The sequence below is a fragment of the Mus caroli genome, unplaced genomic scaffold (genome assembly GCF_978045245.1).
Source record: "Mus caroli unplaced genomic scaffold, Mus_caroli_1 scaffold_13, whole genome shotgun sequence".
Taxonomy (NCBI): Eukaryota; Metazoa; Chordata; class Mammalia; order Rodentia; family Muridae; genus Mus; species Mus caroli.
In genome coordinates this window covers 74,303,018-74,330,588 of record NW_028227268.1, presented here as the reverse complement: position 1 = coordinate 74,330,588, position 27,571 = coordinate 74,303,018, and the positions used below count along the sequence as shown (strand labels likewise).

At 42.5% G+C, this 27,571-nt stretch overlaps 1 protein-coding gene across 2 annotated transcripts; it reads right to left on the bottom strand.

The window, feature by feature from the left end:
- Positions 1 to 1,175: 1,175 nt before the first annotated feature.
- LOC110305691 (uncharacterized) lies at positions 1,176 to 19,141 on the bottom strand. Of its 2 annotated transcripts, XM_085830081.1 has the most exons (4): positions 19,055 to 19,141; positions 18,793 to 18,942; positions 10,949 to 12,181; positions 1,176 to 5,556 (listed from the first exon to the last, which is right to left on the bottom strand). In XM_085830081.1, the coding sequence occupies exons 3-4, from the start codon at positions 12,158 to 12,160 to the stop codon at positions 4,234 to 4,236; spliced, it is 2,535 nt and encodes an 844-aa protein (XP_085686207.1). In that variant the 5' UTR covers positions 12,161 to 12,181; positions 18,793 to 18,942; positions 19,055 to 19,141; the 3' UTR covers positions 1,176 to 4,233. The 2 variants fall into 2 exon arrangements, with proteins under 2 accessions (XP_085686207.1, XP_085686208.1); XM_085830082.1 differs by lacking the exons at positions 18,793 to 18,942; positions 19,055 to 19,141 and adding an exon at positions 12,361 to 12,459.
- Positions 19,142 to 27,571: the final 8,430 nt, after the last annotated feature.

Sequence of the window (27,571 nt, the reverse complement as noted above, 5' to 3'; positions counted from 1 at the left end):
ATGTTCAAACAGCATAAATAGTCTGGAAGTTTGCAATGCACCATACACTGAATTGGTAGAAGCTCATTGAATGATCAGTAGGCAGTTAATCCCCTGGTCGCTACCCTCTTGGTTTTTAGAGACACTTTTTTTTTTTTCTGTGTAGTCCTGGTTGTCATGAAACTCAATCTGTAGACCAGGCTAGCTACGAAGAACTCAGAGATCCGCCTGCCTCTGCCTCCTGAGTGCTGGGATTAAAGGCGTGAGCCACCACCATCCCCCTGAGCTGGTACTTGTATTAGATACTTTTCCTGCTGCTGTGATAAAATTCTCTGGCAAAACAATTTAACAGAGGAGTTTATTTTGGCTCATGGTTCAAGACTGCAGTACATTGCGTCAGGGAAGGCAGCTAGTCACATCGAATCTGCAGTCAGGGAGAGGAGAGAGATGACCGCTGGTGCTCAGCTTGTTTTCCCTATTTGATACAGTCCAGGGCTCCAACCTAGGGGATGGTGCCACCCACATTTATGGTGGGTCTCCCCATCTTAATTAACTTAATCAAGATAATTCCTCATAGATGTGCCCAGAGATTTGTTTTCAAGGTGTCTCTAAGTCCTGTCAAGTTGAAAATCAGTATAAATCACCACACATATATCTCCAATGTGTTGAAACATTTCCCATGGGTAGGACAAAACACATCCTATCCTCAGAGACAGACTTCTTTGCTGACAGCCTCCCCTGATGCATGCATGTTAGTAACAGCTTTCCACTGTGACTATGAGTTTTGAATACACAGAAATAGATTAAAGTCTGGGCTGAGATGGGGAGCTGTAGGTAAATGGTCACCAGGAGTAGACTGCTCTTTAAATAACATCATTAAATATAATGAGTTAGAAGAGAAGAGATTATTTATTAATACCACTCACTTTTAGTGGTTGATTCTTGTGATTCCTAGAAGCTGGAAGGGGGAATAGAGAGGCAGAGAGAGCTTGGATAAGAGGTCACAGAAGGAGCAGGTTCTACTGTGCCGCAGCACAGCACAGAGATTCATGTTTAAAGGGACCTATTATGCTCTTTATGAATATAGCAGAACAGAGATTCTCAGATTTGCCAATGACTGGGAAATGATAGGAAATGGTAATCATACCCTGAATTGGTCAGCATCCACTGTATACATGTACCCATTAACCTGAGCAATTATTGTCTGTTAATCACAGTAATCCTGATATGCTTAAGAATATGGAAGTCGGGCTGGAGAGAAGGCTCAGAGGTTAAGAGCACTGGGTACTCTTTCAGAGGTTCCAAGTTCAATCCGCAGCAACCGTGTGGTGGCTCAAAACCATCTGTAGAGGAATCCAATACCCACTTGTGGTGTGTCTGTACTTACATAAAACAAATAAATAAATCTTTAAAAAAATAAAACTTAAAAAGAATATGGAAGAATGACTCCACAGATTCTTATAAAGATATTTTACTTTTATTTAATGTGCATTGGTATTTTGCCTGCATGTACATCTGCGAAACAGTGTTGGCTCCTTTGGAACTGGAGTTACAGGCAGTTATGAGTTGTAATGTGGATGCTGGGAATTGAATCCAGGTCTTCTGGAAGAGCAGCCAGTGCTCTTACTGCTAAATCATCTCTTGAGAGTTGAAAATTATTTGTTGGGGCTGGTGAGATGGCTCAGTGGGTAAGAGCACCCGACTGCTCTTCTGAAGGTCCAGAGTTCAAATCCCAGCAACCACATGGTGGCTCACAACCATCCGTAATGAGATCTGGCACCCTCTTCTGGAGTGTCTGAAGACAGCTACAGTGTACCTACATATAATAAATAAATAAATCTTAAAAAAGAAAATTATTTGTTATTCATTTGAGTAAAGTTGTCAGGTGGTATCTCACAGAAGTACAATGGATGCTATAAGTATGTAACTATATGTATGTATTTGCTGTATATATACATACACACACACACACACACACACACACACACACACACATATATATATAGGTATAAAGTGGGTAAGGATAATAATGGGGCTTGAAAAAATTAATTTTACGAAGTGTCTTGTCTAAGTAATTACCAAGTACCAGTGGAGATGTTATTATGAAAGTAATTTTTTATAGTTTAGTTTAAAACAATTTATTTCTTTTTATTTTATGGGCAATGGTGTTTTGCCTGCATGTAAGTCTCTGTGAGGTTTGAAGACCACTGAAATTGGCACTACAGACAGTTGTGAGCTGCCATGTCAGTACTGGGAATTGAACTCAGATTTTCTGAAAAAACAGCTACTGCTCTTAATTGTCAAGCCATCTCTCCAGCCTGTTAAAATAATTTTCAGATGAGACTAAATTTTAACTCAGGAGGATTTTAATATGTCAGATGACCTCCTCTACTGTAAATGTCACTGTCTAACCAGTTGAAGACTTCAGAGATAAAAAAAAAAAAAAAAAAAAAAAACAAAACCCTTGATAAATCCTAGGAAAGAGAGGAAAGAGAATTCTTGCTGTTTGGACAAAGCTGTAATATTAACTCTTCCAAAGATTTCTAGGCTGCAAGGCTGCCCTGTAGATACTGTGTTTGCCAAGTCTCAGAACTGAGTGGGCCAATGAGATGATGTTGAGCGTTTAACTTACAAGAAGAAATGACAATTCAATTAGAGCCTGTGTTGCCCACAGCCCAAATTTCAAACTCATCCTGTTGACTGGTGAAGGTTGTGGAATACAATGTCTGTGTCTGCACAGATCTCCAGGTGTGTTTACTTATCCATGCATTCCTCAGCTCTTCTTGGAGGGAGCATGGACAATGGTTATCATCCCATCTGCTGTGTGCCTACCATGTCTAAGGCCATAACACCTCATGTGGAGATGTGTGCTGAGAACTAGCCCCCCTGTACTTCCTAAACCCCAAAAGAAATTCAAGACAGGATTGTGTCAATTAGCTCTTGTGTGTGGGAAACAAGGGGAGCATAGGGGAAAGAGGGGGGAGGGAAAGAGCCCATGTCCAGCCAGAGTTCCTCCTATGCTCTGGGCAGGTGGACATGGGAGGGCTGCTGGATGCTTTCCACTTGGCCCTGGGTGGGCATCTAAGCCACTGACCCCACTCCATGGGGGGATGGACAAGGGGCAGCCCCTGAAATCAGGGGCCCCGGGGCGACACCCTTTGCCCGGGGGTTATGGGAGAGAGGGCTGAGGGAGAGAGATTCCTACGCAGGCAAGAGTCCTTAGTCTGGGCCTTGACTGGAGGACAGGAAGGCCTTCCGATGGGAGATTAGAAATGGCTCACTAGAGGAAAACCTATCCCATCATCCAAGCGCAGGGGGCCTTGACGAACAGAGACAGTCTATGGTTTTAGAGCTTTATTGTAGAAAGGCAGGGGGAAAGAGAGAAGGTAAAAGAGAGAGAGAGAGAGACCAGCCATGGCCAAGAGGAGGGAAGGGGGAAAGAGAGAGAAAGAGGAAAGGCTAGAAAGTAAGAAAGAGAGAGTAAGAGAGTAAGGGGAAAGAGTAAGAAAGTGAGAGGAGAGAGAATGAGGAGAGCTAGAGGAGAGTAAGAGAATGAGGTGGGGCCAAGCAGTGCATCTTATGGTGGGCTGTTATCTATGGTGTTGCTGGGTAACTGGGAGGAGTTTAGCCTGAAGGTCAGAAGCTTGGGACATTGTCTATGTGACTACTGACTGTGCTTCTCTTGTGGAGGCTGTGGGGGCGGTAACTTCGACAGGAGCGAGAGTTCCAGGAGACATGAGGGAATGCCTACCTTGCCATGTAGGTGAATTATTACCACTCTGGGGTTCAGACCTCAGCTCCACTGGAGACCAGACTGTCTGTGTATAGCCCAATGACCCACACCTGTACATGGTGTCAAAGCAACACCTGTCAACAAGGAGCCAAATACCCACGGAAAGGCAGGAGAAAATGGATAGGAAAACTGGCAGAGAAAAAGGAACTCTGGGAAAGAGTGAGGCTGAAGAGATTCACCACCATGTTGTGGAGGAAGTTGTGAGAAGAGGCAACCAGCCACATCTCAGACATAGAATAGCATAAACAGGTTAATTTAGTATATATATATACAACCATATATTCTCATTCATGATACTTAAATGGAAGACAGTTCTTATACCATGGGAAACGCTTCTTCTACTTGCCACAGTGCTATTCTCTCTCTAAAAGAGATGAATCCTCTGGTCTTTTCCAGAAATTTTTTGCTGCTTAAAAGGAGGCTTTAAGTCCATGTCTGAAGCAAGTCCAAAGGTTAGTACCTCACAGCTCCATTCCTGTTTCCCAGTATTCAGGGAGGTCAGACAGGCACGATCCTGGCTTCTCTGACAAAAACTCTTCCTTATTAAGAAGAGACTTGGCATCACTTGCCACAGTATCAATGAAGAGACTTTTCCAGTAGTAAGTCTTTCTAAAGTAAAGGCCTGAGGCAAGTGGTCCCCCAGTAACACAGGAAATATATTCAATATATTTCAGCAGTTTTTCTTTGAAGGACATGTCATTGTTCTTTGTTAACAACTGGAGAGACCTAAGGTGTGCCTTAATTTCATTCACAGACACATTGAAATCCTTGGCAATGTTTTCCAGTGAGGCTTCATCCAGCCCAAAATAAGACCTGTAGAGATTCAAGGTCTCTTCCAACTTCTGCATTTTATCTCTGACTAAGCCCCCAAGTGGAAAGGTGGTCCATACCCCAGCCTTCAGGGCCTCCAGCCAGATCTTCTGTCTGAGGAAATCCCTCTTCCGGGCAATGGCAGTCTCAGTAACACTGTGCAAGGACATCATGAAGAGGTGGCGCTTGTGGGCTGGGAGTTCCCTCAGTAGGGTGATCTCCAGTTTTGGGAAGTCAAAGTCAGACACATCAAAGTTAGAGACTAGGAAGACTGGAGGCTGACTGGAGAGAGCCTTCTGAAGATGACCTGAACAGTCATCTCTAATTTTCTTTAGCACACTGTCTCTATTGAAAGAACTAGGTTTACTTTTCTGTTCATTACTGACATCTTGATCTATCTTGGTTCGGACAAAGTAGAACTTTGTGTTCATCTTTGCAATGGCTTTGGCCAGATGTGCATCAATTTCTTTGAAGCGTGTAGACGAGATGATAATGAAGAAGTCATACTCACCAAACTTCATTTCTGTCAGATAGTTTTGTGGTGGGTAGGTAGTAGACCCAATGCCAGGTAGGTCCCATATTGTCACATTGGGAAGCTTTTGGTGTGGGTATGGAGTTCTCTTCATGGTTGTCTCTACCACCCCAATGGGCGCTGCACCTTCTTCTTCACCCCTTACTCCCCTCAAGGCATTGATAAAACTGGATTTCCCTGTCCCTGTTTCTCCAGTCACAGCAATGTTCAGTGGGGCTTTGTCAATGTTTCCCAGAGCATGACTAATTGCAGACAATGCCCCCTGAAGGTTCTTATCCTCCAGATGGGATTCAATCAAGCTGATGGTTTCCTCAGAGATGATTTTGCTTTCCTTCTTGAAATTCTTAAAAAAATTTTCAAAGCCGATCACCAAAAGTTGAACCATTAAAGGAGAGGGTCTGCTAGAGGAAGGCTGGCATGTAGTTGTGTGCAGTGGAGGATGCTGAATAGAGAAGAAAAGAGATACACTGTAATTATTCGTGCACAGGGCAAGACCTAGGAATTTGTCCTTATGATAAAGAGGGAGCTCAGCTGCTGATACCATTACTAGCAGAAAACCTTCCTTTCTGCTCCTGGCTGATGGCTCTAGCTATGCTCTGCATATCATGTGCCCTCATTCAGCCCTTACCTTCTGTGGTTTTCTTTCTTCTTTGTTTTTCCATTCAAGATCAACTTATTCCATGTGGTTTTCTACAGCAGTGTTTACTTCTTACTTTAACTTGTCTTTGTTCACTGTTTACTCCTATTACAATTAATACCCATAGGTTGTAAAATCTTCAAGATATAAAAAAAAACCTCAAGCAACATATCTCATGAAAAGCGTCCCTGCCGTCTTTGAGTGCTTAGGACATTGCTTCCTAGGATTCATGATCTCTGGTCCTTCAGCACAGTCATTCTAGTTTCTCTTATGTAGTCTGTGAATAAGGAAGAAGGGACATGAGGTGGGGTGGAAAAGATTCTTGACATGCCCAACAAAGGGTTTGATGTATTACTATATATGTGTAATAGACTTCTTTTTAGTCATAAAGTACATTGAAATTATGTCCTTTGTAGGAAATTGGATGTAACTGTAGGTAGTCATATTAAGACAATAAAGGCAGCCTTAGAAAGACAAATCCATTTTCTCATTCCTGGAGCTGAGCTTTTGTACAGATACATAAGTTATATTGTAGATATGGCATGCAAGTGGAAGTGAACCTGTCCAAAGGACAGAGGAACTAAGGGCCATATTCATAACATGCAATGTGTGCTTGTTAGAAACTTCACAGATAGATGTTAAAAAGATTCATTTAAGAGGAGATGTGTCTCCATGTTATCCCTTATTTTTCAAAAGAAGAGGTAGGGGACCACCTCAATTAAAAGCAAATTCCTAAGAAATTCCCTGTGTGTTCCTGTTTTTTAGTGTTCTGTCCCCAAACCTCAGTGAAATAACCCACAAAAGCAAAAATTCCCTAACTGGGTATAGAAGAAAGGAAGGGAGGAAGGGAGGGAGGAAGGAAGATAGGAGAGAGAGAGAGAGAGAGAGAGAGAGAGAGAGAGAGAGAGAGATTAGACACTAAAAATGAGGATACTCTTTCTTTTTTTTTTTTAAATTAAGAAACCTCAATATATATATTCCCATCAAACGCCTTCTCTGGGAAAGAGTCATTTCTTATGGCAGAAGAGGCAGGATAAAGGTCAGATATATTTCCATCAGGAATCCACATATGTTTTCCTTAAAGGTCATTTATTTCAAATTTTTGGCTTTATAGAATACATCCAGTTTTTGGAACACATTCCTAGTTTATTATAATTTGCAAAACACTAAAACTATTTATATTTCATGAACTGTGGAAAACCAGACTTCTTGTTAGCTATGACTGTAGATAAAAAGTGATTTTTTTTTTAAAGATGAAGAGAAGGGTGTTATGTTCTATGGAGGTGTGGTGAGGTGTAGGGGAAGAGGGTGCCTCCTCGGGCCCAAGCTGAGGCATTACTTTCCACTGTTGGATGGTATAGTATAGAAGAGAGTTTATTAAGGGCATGGGGAGGGGAGTTAAGAGCGCAATAGAAGCAGAGAAAGGGAGAGAGAGAGAGAGAGAGAGAGAGAGAGAGAGAGAGAGAGAGAGAGAGAGAGAGAGAGAGAGAGAGAGAGAGAGAGGAAGAAGGAGAAGAAGAAGGAGAAGAAGGAGAAGAAGGAGAAGAAGGAGGAGGAGAAGAAGAAGAAGAAGAAGAAGAAGAAGAAGAAGAAGAAGAAGAAGAAGAAGAAGAAGAAGAAGAAGAAGAAGAAGAAGAAGAAGAGAAGCAGAGGAGTAGAGGTGAAGAGGCCAGCCATGAGCACATGGAGAGAGTGCTGGGGAGAGATGGGGGAAGGGAAGAGCAAGAGCAACAGAAAGCAAGAGAGCCAGGTGTGGTGGCACACGCCTTTAATCCCAGCACTTGGGAGGCAGAGGCAGGCGGATTTCTGAGTTCGAGGCCAGCCTGGTCTACAAAGTGAGTTCCAGGACAGCCAGGGCTATACAGAGAAACCCTGTCTCGAAAAACCAAAAATCCAAACCAAACCAAAACCAAAACAAAAACAAAAACAAAAAAAAAAAACCAAACAGGAAGCAAGAGAGCAAAGGGGGCAAACAGCCCCTTTTATAGTGTCAGGTAACTGTGTTCCAAAGCTTAGACAGAATGCTAACAAAAAGTTTATCAGTATTGATACTAAAAACACTAGAACTTTTGGATGAAGGATATAAATCTACAGCCATATTCTTTTGTTTTGATGTTAGAAGCACACACAAGACTTTGGAATTAGAGTTGGAACAGAAGGAAAATGCAGGCAGTCAGGAGAGATGGCCTTCAGTTTGCTCTAATATTCTGGGGTATGAAGATTTCAATACAGAACTGCAGGTACACAGAATTCTATTCTTGAGTCAGCCAATCATCTTGTTGGAGGCTATGTCACCAATAAAACTAAGGGAAAGGAGGGCATAAGTGTAGAGCCTACTGTCACTAGGAATAATATATTAAAATGTCACAACTTCCAGGGTAATTATTTGAAAATTTGCATGTGGAGCTGCATGCATGTGTGCAGGTGCTCATGTGTACAGTCTGAGTTCCAGAGGTCTCCCCATCTCTGCCTCTCTGGTGCTGAGTCGTTGCTCACAACTGATTTACAAGTAGAAGCAATATTTAGGAACACCTGGTGATTGTGGCCATAGAATTCAAATTCATGTACAGTGCATCGTTTATATCCTACTATTTATGTCATAATTGCTTGCAGTGTATGAGAGTCTCAGTCTTGTGTGACCTTATGAAACAATGGTTCTCAACAATCCTGATATGGAATAGACAGAGCCAAAACTCACTAGATTAGAACTATTAACAAGAAGAAGGGGGGAATGAAGAAGTAACAAAATTCTAGGCCTTTAGGACGAGGCTTGGGAATGTGACCTTTGTGACTCATTGCTCCAAGGTATGCTAATCATACCTTGATAGCGACATTCCTTCCTCCACCTACCTGCTTCCTGGGTTCAAAGAGTGTTCATTCAAAGAAAGTCAACCTGACCAACGCAGGAAACTGCCATGCAAATGTTCTATTGTTAGGGGCTCTTAGAAACTGAGAGTTAACCAGAACAATTACCAGGTATTCTCTGTGACTCTTGTGACTTTGCACTTCCTTGTGACTCTTAACTGGTATCTTTGGTATTTTTCCAACAACGTCCTCCCCACTTCCTTGAGTTGTGGTTTCTTCCTTTAAATACCCCCTTATACAGCTACTCGGGGTGCCACAGTCCTCTACCTTTGCGTGGTGTATGACCATGGGCCCAGAGCACTCTTGAATAAAAATCCTCTTGCAAGTTGCAGCAAAAAAACAAAACAAAACAAAACAAAACAAAACAAAAAAAAAACAAAAAAAAACCTCACTAGATGCCAGCAGAATAGTGATATGGCATCTACACTGTGATGGCCAGCGGGGAATAAACCTAATATCACATAACAACCCAACCCCCTAAGACACATTTTTCTGGAGAATTTTCTATATAAGGACATCCCATATTAGTGGTAGATATTTCCATTGAGAAACACAAATTGCTACATAGAACATTGTAACTATTCAAAATAGCCAAGGCAACGATGAACATAAAGGATCATTACCCTGTAATAAAAGATTCTGAGGAGGGCTGGAAAGGTGGCTCAGCAGTTGAGAAGACTAGCTGCTCTTTCAGAGGTCCTGAGTTCAATTCCCAGCAACCTCATGGTGGCTCACAACCATATGTAATGTGATCTGATTCTCGGTTTTGAGTGTAAGTGAAGACTCACATACTTTAAAATAAAAGTATAAATGAATATTTTAAAAAGATTCAAAAGAAACTGAAGTAGATTAAATTCCTGTTGGTACTTCATAAATAATGAAAAAAATCTCAATCACATGAGAGGTGAGAAATGTTGAAGGAGAAAATGTATCTGATATGCAACAGAGTATGTATGACAAGAACATGAAGAAGGGACTTTTGAGGGTAAAAGGGCACTAGGTAGATAAGGGGGGTACAAGGCAGAGGGCAGTAGTCAAATGAATGAGAATAGATAAGAATGAATGACAATGTATAATGGCATACATGTCATATGTGTACCTAAAATGTAATGAAATAGAAAAAACCTCAATGAGATCCAAGAAAATACTGATAAATGCAAAAAAAAAAAAAAACCGAATATATAAGATTTGCCCAAGAAACTCAGAAATGTAAAACTTTGAAAGAAATCTTGAAAGATCATTTACAATAGACACAACACACATATACCAGATAAGAAGGCAGAGTAAGAAGGTAGGAAGAAAGGAAGGTAGAGCACAAGCAAGGAAGAAGCAATCAAGTTTCATTAAGAAACCAAGGAAGTGAGATGCTCCAAAGCAGAGATGAAAAAGATCTCAAAGAAGGCAACAAGAGATGCTAAGATTCTCATTTTTACAGTTTATAAACCTTAACATTGATTGTCAAAGTGTCCATACTTCAGAAAGTGATCTACAGACTCAATGCAATCTCAACTAAAACATCAATGCCATTTAGAATAGAACTGGACTGTGGAATCACAAAACTCACATGGGAACACAGAAGACTGCAAATAGCCAAAACAATATAGATTAAAACCAACGGAGCTAGGAGTCACTGTAATACCTGATTTCAAGGCCTAGCACAGAGCCACAGTGACAAAAATAGCCCAATAGCTGCATGAAGACAGGCTCATAGACCAACAAACTGACAGGAAGAGTGAACCCAGAAATATATCCATAACCATGCAGGCAACAGAATGCATCTACAGTCAGCCAGTATCTCAGCAAGGCTTCCAAATACTCACACTGCACAAAGGGCAGATGGTTTGAAGAATGGAACTGGGTGAACTGGACATCAGGAAAGGTTAAACCTTGACACTCACCCTTCACACTAACCAACCCTATGTGTCACAAAGAGCTTGCTGTAAGATAAAAACCTTGAAACTCTTAAAGGGAAACAGGTATGAAAAACTTCATCAGATTGGCCCACCCGGGGTTCTCAAAGCATAGGAATCAAAAGGGAACTGACAAGTAGCTTGCCATCTCACTGAGACACTTCTTAAATACAAAGCAAATAAACACCAGAGAAATGAGATGATTTACAACGAAAAGCCTTAGGAGCGCATCATGTAACTGTCTCACCAGAGAGACCCCAGGATGTCAACAGGAGCAGAACATGGACATGACAAAGTTCGTCAGAGTCACTTTGAAACATCTCAACGAAGTGAAATAGAAAGGTGCTTCCTGGACCAACTGGAAACACTTTCCCCATGGACTCCTCCTGATATAGAGAGGCGTTAGAGTTGAACGAGCTCACCTGCTCTGTGAAAAGCTCTTCTTTACTGAGGATAATTTTAACATCACTCGCAACCGTGTCAATGAAATAATTTTGCAAGTGGAAAACCTTTGAAAAGTAAGGATTTCCAATGTATTTCAATAGTTTCTCTGTTAAGGATGTATCTGGCTCATCTGAGAGCAAATGTGGAGACTTAATGTTTGCCTTGAGATCCTCCAGTGTCACGTTCAAATCCTCAGCGATGTTTTCCAGTGATGCCTCATCCAGGCCAAAGGAAGATCTATAGTCATTCAAAGTCTGTTGCAACATCTCCATGTCCTTTTGGGTCAGTCCCCGGGATGGTATGGTAGCCCATGCTCTTGGAGTTGTGGATTCCTTCCAGACCTTTTGTTTCAGCATATCCCTCTTCCTGTCTATGGTGGAATCTGTAACAACAGGCAAAGTGAGCATGAACATGTGGCGTTTGTAGGCTGGGAGCTGGCTCAGAAGGGTGGATTCCAGCTTTGGGAAGTCAAAGTCAGATACATCAAAGTTAGAGACTAAGAAGACTGGAGGTTCTTGGTGAGTAACCTCCTTAAGTATATTTGAAATAGAATTTCGAATCTGCTCTAAGATGTTCTCTTTATTGAATTTCCTAGGATCACTCAGTTTTACAATCATTAAATCAAGATCTGTGTGGGTTCGAACAAAATAGAAACTCCTATTCATTTGCACAATGGCTTTGGCAAGTTCTGCGTCATTATGTTTAAAGCGTCCAGAAGAGACAATAATGAAGAAGTCATACTCCTCAAACTCGATTTTCTTCAGATAATCATGCGGTTGGAAGGCAGTAGATCCAATGCCAGGCAGGTCCCACAGTGTCACACTCGGAAACTTTGTGTAAGTGTATGGCATTCTCTCAGTGGTTGTATATATAATCCCTGTGGGAGCAGCTGCACCTTCTTCATCATCCCTCACTCCCTGCAGAGCATTGATGAGACTGGACTTTCCAGCCCCAGTCTCCCCCATCACTGCAATGTTCAGTGGGGCTTTCTCTATGTCACCCAGAGCACTGCTGACTGCAGAAACTGTTTCCCGAAGGTTTCCATTCTCTAGGGATGATTCAATGAAGGCGATTAATTCCTGAGACAGGATTTTGGTTTTCATCTTGAAATTCTGAAGATTTCTGTCAAAGCTGGCGATGAAATCATGATCGTCCTTTGGAGGGAGTGTAGAAGAGGAAGTCTGACCCATTCCTGGTAAATGTTGATGATACTAAAGGGAGGAAAAACCAGGAAAGTCAACAAATTAGTTCAGCAAAAACAACCATTGGAAGAGCAGGGCCCAGCATCTGCCTCTTCATTATAAACAGGGACTTTCTCCCCTTCAATCAAATGTGCAGGGCTGAACAGCACTTACTCCTGGCTTTAGGTTTAAATTTTGGTTTGACTCACACTCCTTTGACTGTTTTCTTCTTTACATTGTTTTTCATTCTTCAAGACCAAAATCAAGCCTGTAATCACAGCACTAAGGAGGTGGCTCTATGGATCAGAAGCTTGAGCTCAGCCTGGGGAGAAAAGAAGTTACCTAAGTTCATATAGTACTACCGGAAGATCCAGCAATACCTCTCCTGGCATGATGTTCCAACATGTAATAAGGACACATGCTCTACTATGTCCATAGCAACCTTATTTATAATAGCCAGGAGCTGGAAAGAACCCAGATGTCCCTCAACAGAGGAATGGATACAGAAAATGTACATTTACACAATGGAGTACTACACAGCTATTAAAAACAATGAATTCATGAAATTCTTAGGCAAGTGGATGGATCTGGAGGATATCATCCTGAGTGAAGTAACCCAATCACAAAAGAATACACATGATATGCACTCACTGATAAGTGGATATTAGCCTAGAAACTTAGAATACCCAAGATACAATTTGCAAAACACAAGAAAATCAAGAAGAGGGAAGACCAATGGGTGGATACTTTGTTCCTTCTTATAATGAGGAACAAAATACCCATGGAAGGAGTTACAGAGACAAAGTTTGGAGCTGAGACAGAAGGAAGAACCATCCAGAGACCACCCCACCCAGGGATCCATCCCATAAACAACCACCAAATGCAGACACTATTGCATATGCCAGCAAGATTTTGCTGACAGGACCCTCATATAGCTCTTGTGAGACTATGCCAGTGCCTGGCAAATATAAAAGTGGATGCTCACAGTCATCTATTGGATGGAGCACAGGGCCCCCAATTAAGGAGCTAGAGAAAGTACCCAAGAAGCTAAAGGGGTCTGCAACCCTATAGGAGGAACAACAATATGAACTAACCAGTAACCCCCAGAGTTTGTTTCTCTAGTTGCATATGTAGCCAAGGATAGCCGAGTTGGACATCAATGGGAGGAGTGGCCCTTGGTCTTGCTAAGATTATATGCCCCAGTACAGGGGAATGCCAGGGCCAGGAAGTGGGAGTGGGTGGGTTGGGGAGCAGGGCAGGGGGAGGGTTTAGGGGACTTTCAAAGAGGAAACTAGGAAAGGGATAGCATTTGAAATGTAAATGAAGAAAATATCTAATAAAAAAAAGAAATTACCCAAGTTCATAGTTTTGTCAGCCTTTACAGGTAAGGTCACATTATGACATGCACAGTAATGTTCAGGTTTTCAGGTTTACTTCAATAATAGACATAAATGGTAGCAAATTCAATAGGAGAGCTCAGCTCATGGTCAGAAGTCATCCTAAGGATGCAGGAGACTCTTGATCTACCCTTCTTTGGTTTCTTATGTCTTTGATATCTACAAAAGTTCTTTCACTCTGTGGTGCTGAAAACCTTTTGCTCTGGCAATTAAAATCCTTGTGGTTGTGGAGGTCATAGGCTCTGCTGGGGAAGCTGCTACTGTTATTTTGTGAAATGTGCACGATATGTCCTTCAATTTGCCATTTAAATTTTTATATTTGTATCTACTTATTGGTATACTGTTAACTTTGGCCCTGGAAGCTGTTCTGTATAGTGAGTAAGAGTCATTTTAGATTAACTCAAAATGGTCAGAGAATTGAGCATAAGTGACTTTTGAATGCTCAGCCATAAATGTGATACCTAAACTACAGCTTCCAATGCTTACTGTGATGCAGAAGAGACAACAGAAGTTGATTTGAGAACTGGGAGAGGGGTGTAGTGTTTTGACAATGTAAAAATAGCTGAAACAATAAAATCCCAAATCATTCAGTCTATTCATGGGCTAATGAGCTGTAGAGACAGTCATAAAGAGAATAAATGAAATGGCTAAAACATACTTGAATATTTACTTGATATCGTGAACTATCTGAGAAAGGCCAATTAAATCATAATGGTACCACCAAGAAACCACCACCACCAATAAATGTAGAAAAGAGGACCCATTTTCACTGTTAGAAGTTGGTGCATTTCTTTCAGAAATGGATCACTGTCCGAGGTTCACTTCTCACTTCAACCTGAAGGACTGTTAGTCAACAGACCACACAGGTGCAAGCTCATCCGTGGTTAGAGCTGCTCTGTTGATGGTCTCTATGAAATTAATTCAGTGTAGATATTTATATACAGATGAATGGACAAAGACCTAATCATACATATACACAATAAGTTCTATACAGTTGTGAAGAAAAATGAAACCCTGACATTTTCAGAAAAATAAATTAATGTAACTGGAATTTGTTCAGACAAAAGAATCCAAATCTCAGAAAAAAGATGTAGCACATGTTATCTTTAACAGGCTGAAGCTAACCCTACAAAATGTATGTGTGTTTGCTCCAAAAACATGGCCTTCAGAGGCAGAAGCATGCAGATGAGTTCAAGGTCAACCTGGTCTACAAAGTGAGTTCAAGAATATCCAGGCCTGTTATACAAAGAACCTTGTCTTGAAAAATCAAAAGAAAACACACACCCTCCAAAATCTTTTGATGTCATTTCTCTAATGGTACAGTTGCTGGAAGACTAGGTAGTAGAAAAACTAAGTTGTTATGGCCTGGGTAACGATTGCCTGGTTAGCCGTTCATTTTATGCTCTTATGAGCAATCTCTCCCTCTCCCTCTCCCTCTCCCTCTCCCTCTCCCTCTCCCTCTCCCTCTCCCTCTCCCTCTCCCTCTCCCTCTCCCTCTCCCTCTCCCTCTCCCTCTCCCTCTCCCTCTCCCTCTCCCTCTCCCTCTCCCTCTCCCTCTCCCTCTCCCTCTCCCTCTCCCTCTCCCTCTCCCTCTCCCTCTCCCTCTCCCTCTCCCTCTCCCTCTCCCTCTCCCTCTCCCTCTCCCTCTCCCTCTCCCTCTCCCTCTCCCTCTCCCTCTCCCTCTCCCTCTCCCTCTCCCTCTCCCTCTCTCCCTCTCCCTCTCCCTCTCCCTCTCCCTCTCCCTCTCCCTCTCCCTCTCCCTCTCCCTCTCCCTCTCCCTCTCCCTCTCTCCCTCTCCCTCTCTCCCTCTCCCTCTCCCTCTCTCCCTCTCTCTTTCCCTCTCTCTTTCTCTCTCCCTCTCCCTCTCCCTCTCCCTCTCTCTCTCTCTCTCGAAATAGGAGCTATTATTGGTAGGAATATAAATTAATACAGCTGTTATGATGAACTGTTTGGGGTCCCCTCCAAAAACCAAGAAATAGAATTAGGATAAGATCCACCAATGTTAACTCAAAAGAAAACAAGTCAGAAGGTGGTCAGAGTCTCTCAACTGTCCATTTGTAGGTCTCTGTTAATTGCCATCTACTGCAAAAAGAAACTTCTCTGATGAAAGCTGAATGAAGCACTGATCTATGGGTATAATTGATCTGTGGGTATTTCAATGTCTTTAGGAGTCACTTTATCGCTATGTTCCTTTATCAAAATAATGTAGTAAGTTTTCCCTTAGGTCCACCTGCCTAGCCGCAGGGTTTTGGCCTCGTAGCGGTGTCAGACACTGTTTCTTTCTCATGGCATGGGCCTTAAATCCAATTTTAACATGTGATTGTTTACTCCTATAACTTTTGTGCCAGTATATCTTGCAGGCAGATTACTTTTGTAGGTTATAGGCTTTTTAGCTGGATGCTCTTCTTTGGTAGCAATGAGCAAACTTTCTCATATGCTGTCATAACTGTTAAAGGAAACGGTCTCATGTGCTGTTACTGACTGGGAACTTTGTCATGACTGAGTTAACTGTTAAACCAAAGTCTGTTATGTTCTATGCTTTATTGTTCTTGGAAACCAATCATAGCAGAGGTCAACTGGACCTGCTTTATATAGTTAGCCACAATATGCTTGGAGTTGAGACCTCCCTGGGAATTGACATCCTACTTTCTGCCATGTGTGTGGGTAACTGACACCCTGGTTGGCAAGTTGGGACATGAATACTAGGCAAGTCAAGTCACTCTGCCACAGTTGAGTCACCCAACCAATGAGGACAAGAGAAGCATGCCAGGAAGTCTCTTAAACCTAAATACAAATTAGTGGAATAACTTGGCACAGAGATTTGTGGATTTCAGGGTTCAAAGCTCTGTATGAATCTGGCTCAGAGTTAATCAGCTCCCAAGTCTGCTCTGTGGCACTGATTGGTCAGTCCTGGGGCAAATGCTCCATAAACTATCCGTGGCTGACTGAGACTGGTGTATGGTGGGGTTTGTAGGGCAACTCCTGGACCCCAACATGAGTAAGTGTTGTAGATTTGTCTTTTAACAAACCCCAAGTGATGTCTCATCTTGGTGGTCAACTTGACTTCCTCTATAATTAACTGAAACCCAAGTAGCTGGGCACACTTGTGAGACATTTTTCTACACTGTGTCATTTGAGGTTGGAAGATCTACCCTAAATCTGGGTTACATCTTCTGGTGGCAGCCCATGTAAAAGGACATGGAAGAAGGAGACTTTTCTTCTTTGCCCGCCTGATCTCATTTGCTCTGACAAGTTCGCCCATTCTGCTGCTGAGCCATTCCTTCACTGGTATTAGAACCCACCTCTTAGGGTTGCCATTGTACACTGAAGACCAGCTGTGATAGTCTGCCTCATGGATTGAGTTCTTGGCCTTTTCTTCAGGGAACATCTACTGTTAGAGTGGCCACATCATAGGTCGTTAGTCACTGTGTTAAATCTCCTTCAATGCATGTAGATTCTTGCTACCAGTTCATGGAAATTAAAAGCTTCTGTCCAGTAAAGGAAACAGACAAGGAAAGAGACAGCTTGCCAGATGGGAGGGGATCCTTGTTAGCAATTCATTCAACAGAAGATTAATGATCAAAATATGCAAAGAATTTAAAACAAAAACCCTGATCAATAAGAAAACAAACAGCCCAATCAAACCATGGGCATGTAACTGAACAGAGTTCCAGAAGAAGAAATGCAAATGGCCAATAAATGTATATATATATCTTTGATGTGTTCAGTATCCTCAGCCATTAAAAGATGTGAATTGTAGCCACTTTGGGATTTCATCTCACCTGAGTCAGAGAGGTTTGCATCAAGAGAGAAAATGGCAACAGATGCTTGTGTGGATGTAGTAGAAGGGGAGTCCTTATTTGCTGCTGTGGGGCTGTAAACAAGCACAGCCATTATGGAGTCAGGGACACCATTCCTGAGCATAGCCCAAAAGGACTCTATATCCTAGCACAAAGATATTGGAACATCATGTTCATTACTGCTCTAGTGACAATACCTGAGAAATGCAACCAGCCTAGATGATAAGTGGATAATGAAAATGTGCCACAATGGAACTGGATTCATGCATAAATATAAATGTAAGTGCATAATTTCCAGACAAAGTAGCAGAACTACTAAATGATAAGTGAGTTCACCCAATGTCAGAAAGGCAAACCTGACGTTTTCACTCACATGTGGGTTTCAGCTTCTCATTTTTAGGTATGTATATTTATGTTGTAGGAAGTGTTTGCAGAGGCCAGGAAACCAGAAGGAGGGCCATGAGAGGAGTAAAAATAGCTTTGGGGGAAGCTAGATACTATACAAATGGACTTCAGAATAATGGGAACTGAGAGCTTCAAACCCAGAGGACAGCCAGAGAGCTGTGGCACAGGACTGGCTGTGGTGTGGCCAACCAAAAACCAGTATGTAAAGCTAAAGACGATTCAGTGGGAATCCCAGCCCCAAGGATGGGCTACTTCCCCATGATTTGCTGCTTATGAAGACTCCTCAAACCCCCTCCCCCAAACAGTCAAGGTATTGCAAGTGCTGGTTACATTGAAAAGGGGAACTGAGAAGTTTGAAGAGAGAGGCTTCTCACAGTTCCCTTCTAGAAGAGGAAATAGCAGTGGGTTTTCTGGATAGGATTTTATCCTCATGGGGGTAAATAAAAATAGCTCCAGTATAGCTGGGTGTGGTGGAGCATGCCTTTAATCTCAGCTCTAGAAGGCAGAGAGGCAGAGGTAGCTGGATCTCCTTGAGTTTGAGGCCAGCCTGGTCTACAGGTTCTAGGTCAGTCAGAGGCACACAGTGTGATCCAGTCTCACCCCAAACCAAAACCAAAACCAAAATAACAACAACAAAAACGCCACCACCACCACCACCACCACCACCACCACCACCACCACCACCACCACCACCACCACCACCACCACCACAACAACAACAACCCTACACCAAAGAGGTTCCAGTATTGACTGTGAGCAATCTGGTCACACAAGCTGCCCTCTTTCTCCAAGCTCAAGCTGGCATCAGAAGAGCAACAGGCTTAGGATGTGCATGTGATAGGGAAGTTTGTTGCTGCCTGGATGTTGGGTTGGGGGTGCTCTGTGGTGCAGAACACAGAGAAGAGCCTTTCTGTGAACAACCCCTGAGTGAAATAAGCCATGACCGAAGGTCCTCTACACTGCTACCAGGAGACTACCTTTGATATCACAAGTAAGCACTCGATTTCTCGTCAAGCTGTACTTAGAACCCTTCAGGTACCTGTTCCTGAGCAGTGATGGCAGTGGCCCTCCTGTGATGTCACCTCTTTCTTTTCTGTCAGCAAGGTCACCTGGGTAGCTCTCTTTGGAATCCTCTAAGCTGGGGCGTTCAGGAAACAGATGGGATGCAGAGTGTTGGTGTCTTGGTGCTCTGGAGAGAAGAATATACGGGAAGAAAAGGCGGATGTTTTCATATTTCCTTCCAGATCTTAGTCCCCACGGCCTTTGCTCTTTGTTCTGCAGTTCCTAGATCTGAATCTTACCTGCCTTGTCCTTAAAGGGAGGGACTGCAGTGAGGTTAGGTTTTAGTTTCTATTCCCAGACTTCTGTGTCTTGTTTACACAGTCAGCTGAAAAGGTTTCACATCCTTCTGCAGAGAGGGAGGTGGAGCTCTGCTGAAGTGGACAACTCCAGGGCTTCCTGAGAGCTCTAGTCAGTACTTTGGTAGCCTAGTCCTGTCTCAGGGCTCACCCCCCTAACTGATCATTTTGCCTTCCTACATCTTTTCAGATCATGTCATCTATTACTGAGTAGTACTGACTTTTATACCCAGTGTGTCCATGGTTCAGTGATTGCAGACCCTTCTAACCCTGCTCTGTGCGTATTCTGTTGACTTTCTCTTCTCTTCTCTTCTCTTCTCTTCTCTTCTCTTCTCTTCTCTTCTCTTCTCTTCTCTTCTCTTCTCTTCTCTTCTCTTCTCTTCTCTTCTCTTCTCTTCTCTTCTCTTCTCTTCTCTTCTCTTCTCTTCTCTTCTCTTCTCTTCTCTTCTCTCTCTTTCTCTCTCTCTCTCTGTGTTTGTGTGTAGGTGGACATCTGTGTGTAGATGCTGTCATCTCTCAGATATCATGCTCCTTATTTTTTAGACAGACACACTCACTGGCCTGGACTTCTCCAATTAGGGAAGTGTGGCTGACAAGCGAGCTTCAGGGTTCTGCCCCTCTCCTTTCTCAGTGCTGGAATTACAAATTCACTCCACTATGCCTGTCTTTTATGTGGATTCTGGTGTCTAATTCATAACTTTCTCTTTGAAAGACAGTTACTCACCACGTGATTATCTCCCTAGCCACTCATAGAAAAATCCACAGAGATGGTGATCACTATGATTAATGTGTTAAGTTCGCTGTGCTACATTTTATTAAAAACAAAATCATTTTTATCTTGTATAACCTATGAGGAAGTTGCTCCCACTTTGAATGTACTCTGTCAACTGGCCAGATGGACTATTTCCTGGTGCAGCTGGGCTATCCTTAAAAAATTGCTAATTGTTCAAAAAGTTTTCATTGCCCCCAGGATAATCTTACAAGATAGTGAGTGTGAAGATTAAACAGGCTAACTGCTAAGCTCTGCTGTTGTGTGCACTGCTTGCTTGGGTGGCTGAGGACCCTGCTGAAGTTCTGTTACAGAATCAAGGCTTGCCCATGCCCAGATAGGATATGAGTTCATTTGATCCCCAAAATAATAACTGTGATTTTTCCCTCTATAATTGTTCAGCTAACAATAGCTGGGACATTACCTAGAGATTTCTCTCTGGTTTGGTCTTGGTCAGTCTCCTTCTTAATAAAACACCTCTAATTTACTAAAACCAAAACACCAGCTGTTATGTCCCTATTCCCCGGGAACCCCAGGAGAGCCCATGAACTGCAGGGCCCGATGTAATCATGTATAAAAGTCTTTATTATTATTATTATTATGAGTCAGACAGGATCACAAACCTTATCTCTCCTTTGTTGTAAAGAGCATCTGTAACAATTGCTGACAATCATCTCAAGTGGGTTGATGGGTAAAAAGGACGGTGTCCAATAGACCAATGATCTCTTTAGGGTTGTTAGGGAACCTAGCATCTTCTCTTTTTTAACTGTAAAGATCAGCAATAGTGAAAGGCCATTATTGATGTGGTTGATTTCCCTGTTTGTCAACTGGCTCTGTGGCTCTCAGGGGTAAGATAGTGGAATCTGCCTCCGGTGCTGCAGCATGATGAAGTCAGCTTCTGTACCCCAGTTCTTCAGCTCCTACAATTGTGCTGTGACTCTCACAATGAAACCAAGGAGGAGTTATGTTCAAGGCTTAGCAAGACAATAGTAAGAATGTGACAGGATGTGTGTGGTAGGGGTAAGGGATGACTTTGTCTCCAGGGTATCAGAGATACAGCCTGGAGACATCAGCTCCTTTCTCACAAGTTTTGCTTTTCCAGTCATTCTAACCTGTCAATGAACTAAATAAACCATAATCAGGGTGAGGAGTTGCTAGCAATATGCCACCGTCTGAGTAGGCAGAAGCGTATTGTTATCAGTGGGTAGTGATGTGTTCTTGTAATGAACCTGTAACTAGGACCAGGGGCTCCCATTCTCAGGGACAGACTTCATCAGGGACAGGATGAAAGGGTGCTGCCTCAGGATACCCAAGACCAAGTTCTCAGCACAAAAGAGATTTATTTGTTCCATAGGGTCAAAGGGCAGGGACTAGAAGACAGACACAGGGGACACATGGAGCAAGGAGGGGAAGGGAACAAGGGAGAAGGGGAAAGGCTATTTGTTCCTGAAGGGGACAAAATGTCTACCTCTGGATAGAGAGGAGGCACATGTGGTTCATAGGCAAATGGCAGTTTATAAAGGCAAACAGGGAAACCCAGTGTTAGGATGAAGTGTTTAATTTTAATTGTGTATATTAATTAGGGGTGCCACAAGGGGCTTTTGATTGCTGGACATCAATTCTTTGATAACTAGACCTTGGTAGTTGACCTCAGGAAGAGGAAGTGGTCAGATAAATAAGATAGACCTTCGTTGCTAGCTTTAGGAATAGAATGTAATGGGTTTTGTTTGTTTATTTTTAGCAAGGCAGAGGGAATGGAGGAGAAGGGCAAGGCCTGCCAGAGCAATGTTTGCCATCATGGGCTGTCTAGCTTCCCTTCACAGCCCATGCCAGCTGCTGACAACTTCTTTCTGCAAGGTGTCAGCAGCAGCTTTCCTCTGTGAAGTATTGAAGCACACAGAAGCAGATTAAAGTCTGAGCTAACCAGTAAGAATGGATAAGATCAAAAACTCAGGTGACAGCTGATGCTGGCGAGGATGTGGAGAAAGAGGAACACTCCTCCATTGCTGGTGGGATTGCAAGCTGGTACAACCACTCTGTAAACCAGTTCGGCGGTTCCTCAGAAAATTAGACATAGTTCTACTGGAAGATCCAGCAATACCACTCCTGGGCATATATCCAGAAGATGCTCCAACTTGCAATAAGGACACATGCTCCACTATGTTCATAGCAGCCTTATTTACCCAGAAGCTGGGAAGAACCCAGATGTCCCTCAACAGAGGAGTGGATACAGAAAATATGGTACATTTACACAATGGAGTACTACTCAGCTATTAAAAACAATGAATTTTTTGAAATTCTTAGGCAAATGGATGCATCTGGAGGATATCATCCTGAGTGAGGTAACCCAATCACAAAAGAACACACATGATATGCACTCACTGACAAGTGGATTTTAGCCCAGAAGCTCAGAATTCTTAGAAGGGGGAACAAAATACCCATGGAAGGAGTTACAGAGACAAAGTTCAGAGCAGAAACTGAAGGAACGACCATCCAGAGACTGCCCCACCTGGGGATCCATCCCATAAACAACCACCAAGCCCAGACACTATGGCAGATGCCAAAAGAGCTTGCTGACAGGAGCCTGATATAGCTGTCCCTGAGAGGCTTTGCCAGTGCCTGGCAAATACAGATGCTCACAGTCATTCATTGGACGGAGCACAGGGCCCCCAATGAAGGAGCTAGAGAAAGTACCCAAGGATCTGAAGAGGTTTGCAGCCCCATAGGAGGAACATCAACATGAACTAACCAGTATCCCTGGAGCTCCCTGGGACTAAACCACTAATCAAAGAAAACACATGATGGGACTTGTGGCTCTAGCTGCATGTGTAGCAAAGGATGGGCTAGTCGGTCATCAATGGGAGGAGAGGCCCTAGATCCTGTGAAGGTTCTATGCCCCAGTATAGGGAAATTCGAGGGTCAGAAATGGGAGCGGGTGGGTTGGGGAACAGAGTTAGGGGGTAGGGGATAGGGAATTTTCGGAGGGTAAACTAGGAAAGGGGATAACATTTGAAATGTAAATAAATGAAATATCTAATAAAAAAATAAAGTTGAACTAATGGTGGACAGTGAGTGTACTGGCTAGTTTTGTGTCAACTTTACACAGCTGGAGTTATCACAGAGAAAGGAGCTTCAGTTGAGGAAATGCCTCCATGAGATACAACTGTAAGGTATTTTCTCAATTAGTGATCAAGGGGGAAGGGCCCCTTGTGGGTGGGACCATCTCTGGGCTGGTAGTCTTGGTTCTATAGGAGAGCAGGCTGAGCAAGCCAAGGGAAGCAAGCCAGTAAAGAACATCCCTCCATGGCCTCTGCATCAGCTCCTGCTTCCTGACCTGCTTGAGTTCCAGTCCTGACTTCTTTGGTGATAAACAGCAGTATGGAATTGTAAGCTGAATAGACCCTTTCCTCCCCAACTTGCTTCTTGGTCATGATGTTTGTGCAGGAATAGAAACCCTGACTAAGGCAGTGAGCATTTTCCACACTGAGTCAGGGGTATATATTTTAGAGGCATGGGAGGGCATGTCTCTCCACAAGCTCACTTTCATCTTCAGGACACAATGTAGGTGTGGGAGCCTGGTGGTTTCTTCTGGATTGAGCCATTACTACTGATTCATGGACTAGGTTGCCACTGCTGATTCATGTTGGTGTCTTGCTAGTGGACTCAACTGCTGACAATGGAGATTGGAATCACTTCTAAACAGGTCCACAATCCCCTTGTCCTATTAGCCCTCTTCCTCCCCTACCTCTTTGTTCAGTGGGCTATAAGGAAGGGTGAAGCATTAGGTTTTGAAAAATCTAAGCCTACAAGTCCCTTCCAAAACCCAGTGTATTTTCATAGCTGTGTTATCTGTCTCATTGACATTTAAAAGAATTTAAAGTCAATAATGTATTATTCAATCTATCTTATATTTCCCTTTTGTTCTATGAGCATTTTCTTTAAAGTCACGTTAGATCTCTTCATAATTGTTTGTCTTGTAGGATTGTAAGGTATGCTTGTAACATGTTCTATGTCATGATATATGAAACACTGTTGTAATCTAAGGGATACATTTACTGAAGCATTTTCAGCCTCAGTCTGTAGAGGAATCTCCAAGAATGCCATCACCTCTAATAAAGTTATGATCCCAGAATCATCCTTTTCGGAAGAAGTCCATTGAAAATCTGATTGTGTATCAATAGAATGGTGTATCAACATATGTCCATATTTTAGGTTTTCAAATTCTACAAATAGGAACCTATATGCTATTGTTTGACATTATCCTGAGGTAGTATCATCACATAGAATCAGGATGCTCAATTCAGTATATTGTATTCCTATTGGTTGGTTGCTCTTCTAATCTCTAACCCCTCCCTCTTTTCCCAATCTACTACTTTTGTGTTGTTTTAGTAGGTTCTAGATTGAATTCATTTGAATGTTCTTTATTTTGATTTTTAGAATCCCCAACCTCTGTTTTATAGCCTGTAATCTTTTAGTGTTTTTTAAAAGTCTGAGTTTGTTTTATTTTGATATTCCTAAAAGGGGATATATAAAATTATAACATTTTTTACCTTATTAGAAATTCTGCGGGCTGGTGAGATGGCTCAGTGGGTAAGAGCACCTGACTGCTCTTCTGAAGGTCCAGAGTTCAAATCCCAGCAACCACATGGTGGCTCACAACCATCTGTAATGAGATCTGACTCCCTCTTCTGGTGTGTCTGAAGACAGCTACAGTGTACTTACATATAATAAATAAATAAATCTTTAAAAAAAAAAAAGAAATTCTGCTCTCCCATCAATAAGACAAAAAAACCACCAACAGATTGGGAAAGGATCTTTACCTATCCTAAATCAGATAAGGGACTAATATCCAATATATATAAAGAACTCAAGAAGGTGGACTCCAGAAAGTCAAATAACCCCATTAAAAATGGGGCTCAGAACTGAACAAAAAATTCTCACCTGAGGAATACCTAATGGCAGAGAAGCACCTGAAAAAATGTTCAACATCCTTAATCATCAGGGAAATGCAAATCAAAACAACCCTGAGATTCCACCTCACACCAGTCAGAATGGCTAAGATCAAAAATTCAGGTGACAGCAGATGCTGGCGAGGATGTGGAGAAAGAGGAACACTCCTCCATTGTTGGTGGGATTGCAAGCTTGTACAACCACTCTGGAAATCAGTCTGGCGGTTCCTTAGAAAATTGGACATAGTACTACCGGAGGATCCAGCAATACCTCTTCTAGGCATATATCCAGAAGATGTCCCAACCGGTAAGAAGGACACATGCTCCACTATGTTCATAGCAGCCCTATTTATAATAGCCAGAAGCTGGAAAGAACCCAGATGTCCCTCAACAGAGGAATGGATACAGAAATTATGGTACATTTACACAATGGAGTACTACTCAGCTATTAAAAAGAATGAATTTATGAAATTCCTAGCCAAATGGATGGACCTGGAGGGCATCATCTTGAGTGAGGTAACACAATCACAAAGGAACTCACACAATATGTATTCACTGATAAGTGGATATTAGCCCAAAACTTAGGATACCCAAGATATAAGATACAATTTGCTAAATGCATGAAACTCAAGAAGATTGAAGACCAAAATGTGGACACTGTGCCCCTTCTTAGAATTGGGAACAAAACACCCATGGAAGGAGTTACAGAGACAAAGTTTGGAGCTGTGATGAAAGGATGGACCATCTAGAGACTGCCGTATCCAGGGATCCATCCCATAATCAGCTTCTAAACGCGGACACCATTGCATACACTAGCAAGATTTTGCTGAAAGGACCCAAATATAGCTGTCTCTTGTGAGACTATGCAGGGGCCTAGCAAACACAGGAGTGGATGCTCACAGTCAGCTATTGGATGTATCACAGGGCTCCCAATGGAGAAGCTAGAGAAAGTACCCAAGGAGCTAAAGGGATCTGCAACCCTATAGTTGGAACAACATGATGAACTAACCAGTACCCTGGAGCTCTTGTCTCTAGCTGCATATGTATCGAAAGATGGCCTAGTCGGCCATCAATGGAAAGAGAGGCCCATTGGACTTGCAAACTTTATATGCCCCAATATAGGGGAATGCCATGGCCAAAAGAATGGGAATGGGTGGGTAGGGAAGTGGGGGGCGCTATGGGGGACTTTTGGGATAGCATTGGAAATGTAATTGAGGAAAATATGTAATAAAAATATTAAAAATTAATAAAAAAATAAGACATAGGTATCATCCTCAAAAAAAAAAAAAGAAATTCTGCTCTCCATGTGTGTCAGCTTCTGCTCCTGCACTAGCCTTGCCTCAGAGTCTTTCTCTCTTACAGAAGAGGTGTTTCTGTCTTCTCCATGTAACTGGGAGCTACCTCACTGGATCTAGACCATTCCCCAACTCAGAGAAGATGTTGGACCCACAGGAGCTGGGTCATCAAGTCACAAGTTGTCTGGCTAACATGAGCCCCCTCAGGTAGGCTTTTGTCCTGAGAGTGCAGGTCCAGCATCTGGGTTAGCTCACAGGCCTCCCTTGCTCTCTCTTTCAGGGAGGTAGCCTCCTGCTTGGCTCAGAGACTGAGTCCAGCTTTATGCACTGAGGCTACCGTTGAAGAGCTGTTTATTTCTGCATAGTCAGGGCTTCTTATAAGAGCTACTTCCAAACAACCTCTCTGGAGTTCTTCCTTTGTTACCTGCCCCTGCCTGGAATTGTTGAACCACAGTGGGTTGGTGGGAAGTGGCTATTCAAGGAAGTTCTTGCCAGACATTCAGTGGGACAAATGAAAATGTAAGCTTTCCCATCTGGCCTCTCTATTTTCAGAAATAACAAGTGAGACTTACTGTATATAAATCAATGCCTAGGCCAAAAGTTTCAGATTGCTCCTTAACCAGTTCACAACTTAGTTTTCCCACGTATTCTGTTCTAAGTCCTGCCATGTGGCTAGTTACCTATCCGCATGTTCATGCATTTGTCTTCCTCAGTGTTCTGACTAAAAGCTCCCACACTCTTTCTGTCTCCCAGAATTCCATTATTTTCTACTGAAACTCTCATTTATTACTTCCTGCCTTTTGCTCATTGGCCAACAGCATTTTATTGACAGGTGATTCTTCCATGCATTGCACAAGAGACTCTGCAGCAGAAGGCTTTGAATATGTCAGATGACCTCTTCTACTGTAAATGCCCCTTTATAATCAATTGAAGTCCTTAGAGAAAACAAACAAATAAACAAATAAAAAAACTCCAAGACAATAAAACCCTTGCCATTCCTTAGGGAAGAGAGAAGAGAAAATTCTTGCTGTTTGGACAGGAGCTGTAATACCAACTCTTCCAAAGATTTCCAGGCTATAAGGCTTCTCTGTAGATACTGTGTTTGCTAAGTCTAACAAATGAGTGGGCAAATGAAAGACAAAAGCAGGGGGAGAAGTAAGGACAGAAGAGGGGAGAAGAATGAAGAGGAAGAAGAAGAAAAGCAAGAGGAATAGGAAGAGAGGAAAGAGGAAGAGAAAGGAGAAGCAAGTTGAGGGAGAGATTATAGGCTTTTATGTTAAGCACCTGATGTCGAGCAGGAGGTGGGATTTTAAGATGTTGTTGAGCATTTTTCATAACACAAGAAATGACAATTTAATTAGAGCCTATGTTGCCTACAGTCCAAATTCCAAATTCATCCTGTTGACTGGTGAAGGTTGTGGAATACAATGTCTGTGTCTGCACAGAT

What these genes read in the sequence shown, in the direction of transcription:
- LOC110305691 (XM_085830081.1), bottom strand. Translation starts at nt 12,160, where the DNA reads ATGGGTCAGACTTCCTCTTCTACACTCCCTCCAAAGGACGATCATGAT. An exon ending in AAGAGCTTTTCACAGAGCAG is followed by an intron (nt 5,557 to 10,948) that starts GTGAGCTCGTTC and finishes TTCTCTATTCAG; the next exon opens with CATCCTCCACTGCACACAAC.